This window comes from Leucoraja erinacea, chromosome 3 (assembly GCF_028641065.1).
Source record: "Leucoraja erinacea ecotype New England chromosome 3, Leri_hhj_1, whole genome shotgun sequence".
Taxonomy (NCBI): domain Eukaryota; kingdom Metazoa; phylum Chordata; class Chondrichthyes; order Rajiformes; family Rajidae; genus Leucoraja; species Leucoraja erinaceus.
Window position 1 is genome coordinate 20,137,654 of NC_073379.1, and position 14,133 is coordinate 20,151,786.

A 14,133-nucleotide genomic window follows, 5' to 3' on the forward strand; every position below is an offset into this window, starting at 1 on the left:
ACCCACGTGGTCATAGGGAGAACGTGAAAACTTCTACACCTGTAGCCAGGATCGAACCTGGGCCTCCGGCGATGTAAGGCAGCAACTCTACCGCTGCGCCACCGTGCCTCACATCAGAAAGCTCCCATGAAGGAGTTGCTGATATCTCATTTTGATATTCAAACTATATTTTTTATAAAAATGATGTAAAGATATCAACATTATTAAAACTACAGTAATGGAAAGATTTTTTTTTTACCCCCAGTGACTTAATTTCCTTTGGCATTTTGCACAAACTAGTCAATTCTTTTAAAATTTTTATATTTCTGTCATTGTCAGCTCATTTAGGAAGCCCACAAATGAATTTTATATGAATGGATTAAGTAACAAACATCACAGGAAATTAAATCCTTAGAGCTAATCCACAGCAGTGATTAAGGATGAATTTGAATGTATTATAGCAATACCAAAGGCCTTCTCATGTCAAGGCAATATAACAACCTTCATTTATAGCATAACCTGCTACGGTGTTTCATAGAAGCAATGTCAAGAAAGTTTTAGAGAGTGTGTTCAGTTTAGTTTAGAGATACAGCGTAAACAGGCCCTTCGGCACACCGGGCCCGCGCCGACCAGCGATCCCCGCACGTTAACACCATCCTGGTGACAATTTTCACATTTACCGCCAATTAACCTACAAACCTGTACGTCTTTGGAGTGTGGGAGGTAACTGAAGATCTCGGAGAAAACCCACGCAGGTCATGGGGAGAACATACAAACTACGTACAGACAGCACCCATAGTCGGGATCGAACCCGGGTCTCCGGTGCTGCATTCACTGTAAGGCAGTAACTCTACCGCTGCGTCACCGTGACCGCCCTGTCATGTTAGCAGACATTAGTGGGCAATAGGGGCTTGAATTTGTTTAAAAATATGGGACCGATGGAACATCTGAAGAAAACAAAGTAAACAGATAGAAAGGTGTAACAAGTGAACCCTATTGTGTAGCAAGGAACTGCAGATGCTGGTTTAAACAAAAGATAGCCCCCAAAAAGCTGGAGTAACTCAGCAGGTTCAGACAGCATCTCTGGAGAAAAGGAATAGGAGACATTTCAGGTTGAGACCTTTCTTCAGACTGATAGTCAGGGGAAAGGGAAACTGGATATATAGAGGGTGATATAAAGAGATATAGAACAAATGAATGAAATATATGCAAGAGAGTAACAATGATAATAGGAACAGGCAATTGTTTGCTGTGGCCTGGGTCAATACAAGTTACAGACGCATATTGTTGAATCAGAATCCTACAGAATCCATCAGTCTGAACAAGGATCCTGACCTGAAACGTCAACTATCCATGTTCCCCTAGGGATGCTTTCTGACCTGCTGAGTCACTCCAGCATCTTGTGTCTTTCTTTGGTAAACCAGCATTTGCAGTTCCTTGTTTCTACCTATTGTTTATAATTTGATAGTTGAAGATATGGAGAGACCAGTGAGACAAGGATTGGAAGGGCACAGGATTTGAGAGGGAGATAACAGAGAAAGGAAAGGATAAAGCCGTGGAGAGATTTGAAAGGACTTTAAAGGCATTGTTCATCTGGGGGGGGGGGGGGGGGGGGGGGGGGGGCAAATTGAATGTTGCATGTTGGATTGATAGGTAAAGGGATCCTGATCCAGGTTTAGAGCATCGTACCAGGACTTCAGAAAATGACAAATGGACGATTTGTATGATATGAGCATGGTATGAGAGAGATAGACACAAAATGCTGGAGTAACTCAGCGGGACAGGCAGCATCTCTGGAGAACATGAATGGGTGACGTTTTAGGTTCTTCTTCAGACTGAGGTTTAAACGAGAATCTGCAGTTCCTTCCTATAGATTTATAAGGGATCAGGTGGAGTATGTTCTTTTCACCCCTGAGAGTACCTGGAATGCATTGTTTGAGAGAGCAGGGGAAGCAGAGCAGTTGATAGCATTTAAGAAGCATCTTCTTGGATCACGTGACAAAGATGGCTTCTGGCCGAACTGAATCATAGGGTTGATATAGATGGGTGCCCACTGGTCAGCATGGATGTGATGGGTCAAATGGCCTGCTTCTATGCTGTATGAGTCTGACTTTCCACAGTTGCTTTAAACTGAACACCTCCAGCATGATCAGACTGATCAGAAATGTCACCCATTCCTTCTGTCCTGAGATGCTGCCTGTCCCACTGCGTTACCCCAGCATTTTGTGTCTATCTTCGATTTAAACCAGCATCTGCAGTTCTTTCCTACACATGGTATGAGAGAGAATGGGGAGGGCAGGGGACAGGTGAGGTATGAGGATTAGCAGCAGCAGATAATTGAATAGGTTACATCTGTGATGGTGCCAATATATAATCCAAAGCTCTGCTGCAAATATCACGCTGAGTTTGATACCTGGAAACAGCTTAGTTCAATTTGACATTGTTGCCAGTGCAGTGAGTACATTCCATGTCTCAAGAGACAGAAATCGGGAAGAGGACGTGAAGACAGAAGTGTCAGGATTTTCAGCACGTTATCGGGGGAAATCTTCTGCTCATTGAACATGGTAGTTTAGAGACAGAGAAAGGGATGGTGGTGAGGTGAATCTAGATGTCTTAAGAATACATGGATTTACGTGGAGGAAGGAACTCCAGATGTTAGCTCTTAAGGCTAACGGAATCAAGGGATATGGGGGAAAAGCAGGAACGGGTACTGATTTTAGATGATCAGCCATGATAATATCGAATGTCGTTGCTGGCTCGTAGGGTCAAATGGCCTACTCCTGCACCTATTTTTCTATGTTTCTATGCTGGTTCAAACCAAAGATAAGACACAAACACCTGGAGTAACAGCGGGACAGCAGCATCTTGGAGAGAAGGCGCCAAGGAGGATAATCTCCAGCGATGCTACCTGTCCTGCCGAGTTAGTCCAGCTTTTTTAGGTCTGTCTTGGATTTAGGTGGGGACTAACTCAGTTTTCAGCTGACGTTACCAAGAGCCAGCAGGAACATGCAAAATTGGAGAGGGCCAAGGATAAATCCATGCGTGAAGCCAGGCATTGTGGTGAATGAGCAGAATGGCCAACCATAGCAGGGGATTCTGTAGCCGCAACTGAACAGATGAGTTGAGTTTAATTTGTTGTCACGTGTGCAGTGAAAAGATTTTTAGATTAGAACGGAAATCATGCAAATATGTCCTCCCTTATTTGCAAGTTGAAGAATAGAGAGGTGTAAGAGAACCAAGTAGACAAAGGCTGTAGATGGGTCAAAAGAGGACGGAAATTGAATAGATTTCAATGAAAAAATTTGCGTCTTGGAAGTTAAAACTAATTTTTATGTAGGATAGAATGTTTTTAGATGTGCTTAAATAGGAGATCAAAAGAATTTACAAAGGAACTTGAAACAAACCTAAAATTCCAAAAGTAGTGCAAGGCTATGCAGATGGCCAGAGAAAAATACTCCTTCACAAAGTAAAAACCAAAGGTTAAACTTTTCAATGAAGATTACAAAGTACAGAACTTAGGGCAGTACAAACATGGCCCCGTTAATTCTGTAGGGATTGTTCAGACTTATTCTGAAAATATTTATCAGTCGTCCAACATAACGGCCTCAAAGACATGAAATATGAGGCCAACAGAGGCTGCCTGTTACGTCCCTTGCATCATCCACCCCAGGTCCCAACGGTCTCTCCACGTTAATGGGAATGTGAAGAAAGGAAGTTGGAAAAGGAGTCTGAGCGCGATGGGTGGACGGATTTCTTACCTTGTTAAGGCTCCGGGCGGCACTGTCTTTCCCACCCGGAGTGAGATTACGAAGTTGCCGGTTGAGCAAATCCACTAATTGTTCCATGAGCTTTACAGAGAACAAAATATCCCCCGCGTGAATCAGGCTTTTCGTCTGCTCTGCAAGCTCTCGAGCGATGTTGGCCGCAGTCTCACCAGATCGAACCTGAGGTTTAAAAAAAAATGTTATTTGTAATTTTTTTTTTTTTTTTTTGAAATGTAGATTTTCTGCATTTTTCATTGATCGTGGTTATCAATCAACTCATCATGTCGCCACAAGGCTAGAATCGTACAAGGCTGCCCTTCAGTGTCACAAGTGCTGTCTTAAATCAGCTGGGGGACGTTACCAGTATTGAAAGAGGAAGGTTTTCAGCAAATGAGACCCATAAATCCTCTCTATATATCTGCACCGTCAAACCACCATGCTACGCACCCTCAGGAGAACCAAAGGAGAAGCTATCCGAATCATTGTTCAAACAAGAAATAGAAAGAAGGAACTACAGATGGTGGTCTACAAGAAAACACACAAAAGTGCTGGAGTATCTCAGAGTGTAAGGCAGCATCTTTGGAGAAAATGTCACCTACCCATGTTCTCCAGAGATGGTGCCAGGCCCACAGATTTATCCCGGCACCCTGTGTCTCATAGGGTCATAAGGAATAGGAGTAGAATTAGGCCATTCGATCCAACAAGTCTACTCTGTCATTCAATCATGGCTGGTCTATCTATCCCTCCAAACCCTATTGTCCTGCCTTCTCCCCATAATCTCTGACACCTTGAAAGGCTGTTAGCTGCCAATGGAAAGCAAGGAACTACAATTAAGAAAATGCAAAGTCAGCTATTTAGATCTCTTTTAATTCCTCCCGCCCCGTCCCCCTTTCAAAGGAATAGGTAAGGTATATGCACATTAGAGAAGGGGAATCGAGAACCAGAGAACATAGGGTTAAGGTGAGAGGAGAAAGATTTAACAGGAACCTGAGGGGTGACTTTTTTTTTTACACAAAGGATGGTGGGTGTATGGAACGAGCTGCCTAAGGAGGTAGTTGAGGCAGGTACTATCGCAAAGTTTAAGAGACATTTGAACAGTTACATGGGTGATGGGCCAAACGCAGGCAAGTGGGACTAGGGTAGATGGGACATAGAAACATAGAAAGTAGGTGCAGGAAGAGGCCATTCGGCCCTTCGAGCCTGCACCGCCATTCATTGTGATCATGGCTGATCGTCCCCAATCAATAACTCATGCCTGCCTTCTCCCCGTATCCCTTGATTCCACCAGCCCAGAGAGCTCTGTCTAACTCTCTCTTAAATCCATCCACTGATTTGGTCTCCCCTGCCCTCTGTGGCAGGGAATTCCACAAATTCACATCTCTCTGGGTTAAAAAGTTTTTTTTCTCACCTCAGCCTTAAATGGCCTCCCCTTTATTCTAATAAAATGTTGGGCTGGTGTGGGCAAGTTGGGCCGAAGAACCTGTTTCTACGTTCTATGACCACCCCTTCACCAATTCTTCGCAGAAGAGTGAAATTCTACTTCGCTGATTAAGATAGAAGCTTAGATTGTACTTGAAGATTGGTTACTTGGGTCTTGAACCCTGTTTCTTTTTACAATGCCCATTTTTAACGAAATTGCAAATAGGCATAAATCCGTAATAGATATTTTGTTTATCCTAACAAATTAGATTATCTGGCCATACCTTTGAGGCTTTGCTGTACACCAATCGGTTCTAACATTCTTTACTGTGAATCCGAAGAAATAGAAACAGGATTATGTCCTGAAGTCACTCAAAGCATTCCCTGCATTCAATACGATCAAGTGTAGAAAGAAACTGCAGATGCTGGTTTACACCAAAGATAGACACAAAATGCTGGAGTAACTCAGCAGGACAGGCAACATCTCTGGAGAGAAGGAATGGGTGGCATTTCGGGTCGAGACCCTTCTTCAGACTGAGAGTCAGGGGAGAGGGAGACATAGAGGTATGGAAGGGTAAGGTGTGAAAAGGAGAGATCAAAGGGGATGATGTTCAAGGAAAATGTAGAATGTATCATCGTTAGCTGAGGGGAAGGTGACAACGAGGCATACAAACAGTAAAATACAATCAGGACAATGAAACTAGTCAGAGAACCAGGATGGGGGAGGAATGGAGAGGGAAGGACAGCAAAGGTTACTTGAAGTTAGAGGTCAATATTCATACTAGTGGGGTTTTAAACTGCCCAAAGCGAAATATGAGGTGCTGTTCCTAAAATAAGCATTGGGCCTCACTCTGACAGGACAGAAAGGTCAGTATGGGAATGGGAGGGGGAGTTAAAGTGTTTAGCAACCTGTCCCACTGCCTGTCCCCGCTGAGTTACTCCAGCATTTTCAATAAGATCATGACTGATCAGATTGTAACCTCAATACCGCTTCCCTGCCGCAGTCCTCAAAGTCTAAATGTATAATTATATAAATAAACTAGAAATGTCTTAGCAATTTGAGCTTATAAGCTAATAAAGAAAAAAAAATATTCCCTGGAACATTTCCCTCAGAAAACACACACATTGGAGCAAAGGTGCTGTTCTTCATTACAGCTTAACACAAGCAAAACAAACAAAAGTTCAACATTTCATCATTTCAGTCACATATAGTGTAGCCTGACCAACCACCCTCCGCAGGTTTCAATAAATCATTGATCACATTGGTCGCTTGAGCAAACAAACTGAACTGACACAAATTGTACCACATACTCACAAATGCACGTGTGCAAAAAAATAACCTGAACTAACAATTTCTTGGTGAAAAGTCCCATCTGCCTTTCATTTTCTAATAAAAATTAATTTACAGCACCACTGCACATTACTAACGTGGATTCAATACTCAACAAATAATTTAATTGCAACCCATCTTTATCTGAGACAAAAAAAGTCTTCTATATTCTAATGCCTTTTTAACGCTGATGAATGTTTTGTGGCAAATTAACACTTTTAAAAGCAGCCGAAAAGGAACTGAATGCATCCAGATTTCCACAAAATGAAGTGTTTATGTTAAAGTTCATCAAGGTCATCCAGAGTGCGGCAAACCATGACAAAACTTAAAGGGACCACACATCTTGATGTCCTCAATATCCTCCTCCAATCTTCACCCTTCATTTAGTGTGGGAGAATATGATGGTGCAACACTCACCCATCTTATCTTCTGCTTAAGATATAAACACAATCAGCTATAACCATATAACCATATAACAATTACAGCACGGAAACAGGCCATCTCAGCCCTTCTAGTCTGTACCGAACACTTATTCTCCCCTAGTCCCATCTACCTGCATTCACTACCATTTTTCATGTACGTCTTATTTTTATTTGTCCTGCCAAGAAGTAGCACCTCACACTTATCAGCATTAAACTCAATCTGCCATCTTTCAGCCCACTCTTCCAAATGGCCTAAATCTCTCTATAGACTTTGAAAATCTACTTCATTATCCACAACACCACCTATCTTAGTATCATCTGTATACTTACTAATCCAATTTACCACACCAGCATCCAGATCATTGATGAATATGACAAACAAAAGTGGACCCAACACAGATCCCTGAGGCACCCCACTCGTCACCGGCCTCCAACCTGACAAACAACCATCCACCATTACGCTCTGGCATCTCCCGTTCAGCCACTGTTGAATCCATCTTGCTACTCCACCATTAATACCCAACAATTGAACCTTCTTAACCAACCTTCCATGTGGAACCTTGTCAAAGGCCTTACTGAAGTCCATATAGACAACATCCACCGCTTTACCCTCATCAATTTCCCTAGTAACCTCTTCAAAAATTTAAAAAGATTAGTCAAGCATGACCTTCCAGCCACAAATCCATGTTGACTGTTCCTAATCAGACCCTGTTTATCCAGATGCTTCTATTATATTATCTCTAAGTATCTTTTCCATTAAATTTTGCCCACCACTGACGTTAAACTAACAGGTCTATAATTGCTAGGTTTACTCTTAGAACCCTTTTTAAACAATGGAACAACATGCGCAGTACGCCAATCCTCCAGCACCATCCCCGTTTCTAATGACATTTGAAATATTTCTGTCATAGCCCTTGCTATTTCTACACTAACTTCCCTCAATGTCCTAGGGAATATCCTGTCAGGACCTGGAGACTTATCCACTTTTATATTTTTCAAAAGTGTCAGTACTTCCTCTTCTTTGAATCTCATAGTTTCCATAGCTACTCTACTTGTTTCCCTTACCTCACATAATTCAATATCCTACCCCTTGCTGGAGTTACTCAGTGGAACAGGCAGCATCTCTGGAGAGAAGGATCGAGACCCTTCTGAGTCTGCTGCTTACTTTGACCACGTCTCCCTTACAATTTGATTCAGTTCAGTTTAATTTAGTTTACTTTCAATATACAGCGTGGAAGCAGGCCCTTCGACCCACTGAGTTCATAATGACCAGCGATCACCCGTACACTTGTTGTATGTCGTCGCAGTTTTGCATCCTACTCATTAGGGGCAAGGTACAGAAACTAATTAACCTACAAACCTGCACGTCTTTGGAAGGTGGGAGAAAACTGAGGCACCCTGAGAAAACGCAACATGTCACAGTGAGAATGTACCAGCTCCCTATAGACAGCACCCATAGTCAGGATCAAACCTGGCCAGGTCTCTAGCCCTATAAGGCAGCAATCTACCAAGGTGGTACTGTGCCACCTGTTTTCACAATGTATTCTCCCCCCCTCCCCCTCCCGCAGACAACAACCAGGTTCCATGCTGTTTTTCTTGACTGAGGTTGCATTAAAGACAGGACAAATTCAGAAATGGTGGCTTAAGGCCAATGTAGTTCCTGGATAAATATGTTATCGTCTGACTTACTTTCTGAGACAGCAGGTTTATCCATGGAGAGCTGCAGTTACTCAGGTCCGGACCCAACGGATCCCAGTATCCTCCAGGTGACAAGCAAGCATAGACCGCCATACCTGTAAATATCGAGAAAAACATGAACATAGAACACAGAACTGTCAAGCACAGACCTTAAGGGCCTGTCCCACTTAAGCAATTTTTTTCGGCAACTGCCGGCACCTGTCATAGTCGCAGCAGGTCGCCGAAAAATTTCAACAAGTTGAAAATCCTGTGATGACCAGAGAAAGGTACAAACCTATGGACGACTACTCACGACCAAACAGGCGTTACCCCACGACATGTCGCACCTCCATCTGGGCATGTTGTAATCTACTGGACTTGTGTTCAATTCGACAACTTCAGGTGACTGGACTTTTCAGTCTGCATCAGACATCCATTTATGATACGTTTAGCTGGTTTGTTTTTCTTCCTCCCTTCTCCCACATATCGGACTGGAGGACAAACCCAGCCTGGCAAGTCTTCCTGCTCTGTATTTCACAACTCTCACATTCCATTATCCAGGTTCCTTTGCCTGTGTTCTCACCCTCTAACTTCATTCATTCATCCATCATCGTTGAAAACATTAACGACATTAACATTAACGACACAGTGGGGCTGGTTTCCAATGGGAACGGTGACGGACGCACTACACATCTCTGTCCTCCAGTTCCTGCAGACTTCCGCAGCTGGAAGTATAGGATTTTGGTGTGTGTGTGCTTTATCATCATTCCTTACAATGCTCTGTACGACAGTGATCACAACTTAGAATAGTTTCTTTATTGTCATTGTAACATGGGCCATGTACAACGAAATTTAAAATGTCAGCCAGTCAGTGCAGCATTCAAACATTTCTAAAGTTAACGAAACATCCACGGTAAAATAATAAAGATAAGCAAATAAATAAATATCAAAGCACGCATACACACCCAACCCTCCATCCTTCTGTCGATTTCACCGTTACCACAGTCCCTTAGTCTGTATCGCCCCTGCGTTCCTTGGCGGCTACATTTAGTGCTTTTATAGCAGTGGGGTAAAAACTGTTTTTTAGTCTATTTGTCCTTGTCCTTGTAGATCTGTACCGTCTGCCTGACGGCAACAGTTCAAACAGGGAGTGTCCGGGGTGGGAGATGTCCTTTATTATATTCTGGGTTTTTTTGGTGCAGCGGGAACTGTGCTGTGTAGGTTCTACTGAAGTGTGGATGCCTGTTGGTTCGCTAGAAGTTCATCAGCCCTTTGACAGGTCTTGTTTTTGGTCCCGCTTCGGGTCCACAGCCCCCTCCTTACCTGGCAAACCAGGTGGGGGACACAGTTTAGTCGCCGATTATCCGACAATGGAGCAGGAAGCACGGGATTACATGGTACCCGTGGCAGGGGGAACTCCCCTCGACCTGATCAATAACTTCCCCATTCAACCTCTAACTTCCCCCATTCATTCAGTGACCTTCATTTACAACATACCTCCATGTCCATGCAGTTTAACCCTGTCAGAGATGACACAAGGTTCACGAGATTAATTCCCGGGTGGGACTGTTATATGTTGAAAGAATGGAGTGACCGTGCTTTTATATACTGGAATTTAGAAGGATGAGAGGGGATCTTATTGATACATATAAGATTATTAAGGGATTGGACACATTGGAGGCAGGAAACATGTTTCCGATGTTGGGGGACATAGTTTAAGAATAAGGGGTGGGACATTTAGAAGGGAGATGAGGAAAAACTTTTTCACCCAGAGAGTTGTAAATCTGTGGAATTCTCTGCCTCAGAATGCAGTGGAGTCCAATTCTCTGGATGCTTTCAAGAGAGAGTTAGATAGAGAGAGTTAGATAGAGCTCTTAAAGATAGTGGAGTCCAGGGATATGGGGAAAAGGCAGGGTCGGGTTACTGATTGTGGATGATCAGCCATGATCACAGTGAATGGTGGTGCTGGCTAGAAGGGCCGAATGGCCTACTCCTGAACCTATTGTCTATTGCTTCACTAACAAAACCTTTCCGAGAATCCAACACATTTTTACCAAAATTGTTGAGGCATCCCTTCAATGTAGAGACCATAGATAGTGCCTGAATGTAAAAACAAAGAACTGCAGATGCTGGTTAATACACAAAATGACACAAACTGCTGGAGTAACTCAGTGGGTCAGGCAGCATCTATGGAGAATATGGTTAGTTGATGTTTTGGGTCAAGACCCTTCTTAAGCTGAAGGGTCTTGACCAGAGACGTCCCCTATCCATGTTCTCCAGAGGTGCTGCCTTGCCTGCTGAGTTAATCCAGCACTTTGTGATAGATAGATAGATAGATAGATAGATAGATAGATAGATAGATAGATAGATAGATAGATAGATAGATAGATCCTTTATTGTCATTCAGACCTTTCGGGCTGAACAAAATTATGTTGCCTGCAGTCATACACAGAATCAATAATAACACAACATACAATAAACACAAATTAAACATCCACCACAGTGAGTTCACCAAGCACATCCTCACTGTGATGGAGGCAAAGTCTTAGTCTCCTGAATCCTGACAGCACCTGAATCACTACTCATTACATCCACAGAGTTGTGAAATACAGAGCAGGATGATTTTCCCAGCTGGGCTTATCGTCCACTCCCAATGGGGGAAAAAAATAGCTAAACTAATATCATAGATGGAAGTCTGATGCAAACAGAGAAGTTAAGTTACCTGAAGTTTCCGAAATCATGTTAGAGTTAATATCTGGTTTACAGTTTAACCTTGTTATCACGGACCGTGTAATAACTGATTTAGGATGAAATCTGTTGTAACCGAGGCGTCCGTTCATATCAGGGACAATCGATTGAGTTCATTGTTTCACCACAAGTGGTGGGTCACAGACACGGAGCATCATAATTCCATTGACTCAAGGGTAAAATTTACCGTATCTTAAATTTAAAGATCACCACGCCACAAGCTCTTCTATCATCTACAATAGGTTAAATAAATTATAGTATGTTCACTTTTATAAAATGTATTTACAATGTTTAAAGTATTATGTATTTTGCGTCCTGTCCCATTTATTACATGCATTGTTTAGTGTATGTTTATTGATCGTTTTTCCAATACAGTAAATATTTAATGGTTCATTGGTATCTCCCCCCACCATTCCCCCACCACCTTACACATTGGCGGAGCAGTAGAGCTGTTGCCTTACAGCGGCAGAGATCCAGGTTCGACCCTGACTATGGGTTTGGAGTTTGTCTGTTTTTCCCGTGACTGCGTGGTTATTTTTTTCAGGTGTACTGGCTTCTTCCCACACTCCAAAGATATTTAGGCTTATAGGTTAATTGGCTTTGCTAAGTTGTAATATATTGTCTCTAGTGTGTAGGGTAGTGCAAGTGTACTAGTCGGCGTGGACTTGTTGGGCCGAACGGCCTGTTTCATGAAAGTCTAAAAGTCCCAAGTCTTTTTGGTTAGAGTGGACAATCGGCAATAACGGACACCATTCCCTCCCTCCCATGTGGTCCGTTACAATGAGATTAGACTGTATGTGCTTTAACCGATACGAACAACTTCTTACCCACTGTTCCGAGAGGACATGGTCTCTTCGTGGTCTCGCCTGGCTTGGTTTTGGGCCAAGATATGTCCCGCTTGTCTGTAGCTTCACAGCACTCTGGAATCTCCGGAGGGGGCTGGGATGCTTTTGGTGTCTTCATGGTGGTCCTGTGAATTAACAGAGGGATCTCGGGTGCCGCCGTTATGGTCGCCTTGGCTCTCCTTCCTGAAGCAGGAACAGTTGTGGTTGTGGGAGTGGACATCACAACGTTGAATCTTTTGGTAGCTTCCATGACAAATGAGGAAGATGTTGGTTCTAAAAGAAAGATCCAAGATTAGGGGTTAGCTTGTAACAAACAGTACCAAATGTGCATTGCAGTTTAGGTGACTAAATAATGAATATTGAATTTTATTCCAGGTGACTAAACCATGAGAGAAATAGATTGGGTCAACACAAAAAGTCTCTTGCCCATAGTAGGAAAATCTAAAACCAGAGACATGGGTTTAAGGTTAGGGGAGGAAGATATAAACCTGAGGAGTAACTTGTTTACACAAAGGATTGTGGGCGTATGGAACAAGCTGCCGGAGAAGGTAGAGGCAGGTACAATTGCAACATTTAACAAACATTCAGACATATACATGGATAGGATAGGGTTGGAGGGATATGGGCCAAATGCAGGGTGGTGGCACTAGTGTAGATCAAGAGTGTTTTATTGTCATATGTGCCAGATAGGACAATGAAATTCTTACTTGCTGCAGCACAACAGAATATGTAAACATAGTACATAACGGAAGAAAAAATAGTTCAGTGCGTATATATACACATGCACACACACTTAATAAATAAACAAATATAGTGCAATAACAAAAATAGTCTGTTGTAGTTCAGAGCTTATTTGTCCTCGTGTTTAATATCCTGATGGCTGTAGGGAAGAAGCTGTTTCTGAACCTGGATGTGACAGTTTTCAGGATCCTGTACCTTCTTCCCGATGGCAATGGTGAAATGAGTGTGTGGCCAGGATGGTGTGGGTCTTTGATGATGTTGGCTGCCTTTTTGAGGCAGCGACTTTGATAGATCCCTTTGATGGTGGGGAGGTCAGAGCCGGTGATGGACTGGGCTGTTGTCACAACTTTGTGCAGTCTTTTCCGCTCCTGGACGTGTTGGTCGGTGTGGGCATGTAGGGCTGAAGAGCATGTTTCCACACTGTATGACTCTATGACTGTCATTCACATCAGGATCATTTTAATTAAGATTGCACCCAATTCAATTTCGGCCATTAACTCAGCGGAGAAGAAATAACTTCAATTTGGTATCAGTGTTGAGGAATTTCACTCAGTTTTAAGATTTGAGGTTTCACTGTTTTGTCAATCTTGCAAGAAAGCAACAAAAGAATAATAAATTGTACAGCTCTTCCGAGAAGCAACTAAGCCTTTAGGCAATACATCATCACTTTTCACCAAAACGGGCTCTTCAAGTATGCATGAATGTAGTGACTCTTGCCTTACATACTACTTCACGAGTGATCAAAAATCTCTTGGTATTTTTTGCATCAGCTTTTCATTATATGTGAGACAATGATCCAGTCCATGCTGGTGTGCAGCAAAGCTAGACAGTATTCAGGCATTGACTGACATGTGGCAGTAACATCCATTACATAAAAGTGCTGACCAAGACCCTCTCTTAACAACAGCCGCCTCCTGGCGATGACCATCTTCAACACGTGACTATCTCCATCCTATGACCATCTCCGCCACATGACCCTCACCAACCTACGACTATCTTCACCCTATGAGCATCTCCATCCTATGACCATCTCCACCCTATGACCATCTCCACCCTATGACCATCTCCATCCTATGACCATCTCCACCCTATGACCATCTCCACCCTATAACCATCTCCACCACATGCCCATCTCCACCCTATGACCATCCTCACAACATGACCATCTCCATCCTAAGACCTTCACTCTATCACCATCTCCACCCTAT

General features: G+C 43.0%; 1 protein-coding gene across 8 annotated transcripts in view; it reads right to left on the bottom strand.

Annotated features, from left to right (window-relative positions):
* The window catches only part of adgrl3.1 (adhesion G protein-coupled receptor L3.1), a 623,227-nt gene that overhangs the window by 116,982 nt on the left and 492,112 nt on the right, over positions 1 to 14,133 (bottom strand). For all 8 annotated transcript variants that reach the window (XM_055632233.1, XM_055632235.1, XM_055632237.1 and 5 more), the window contains 3 exons: positions 12,167 to 12,457; positions 8,604 to 8,707; positions 3,738 to 3,923 (listed from right to left, as the gene is read on the bottom strand). In XM_055632233.1, the coding sequence (XP_055488208.1) occupies positions 3,738 to 3,923; positions 8,604 to 8,707; positions 12,167 to 12,457 (581 nt within the window). The remainder of the gene's footprint in view (positions 1 to 3,737; positions 3,924 to 8,603; positions 8,708 to 12,166; positions 12,458 to 14,133) is intronic.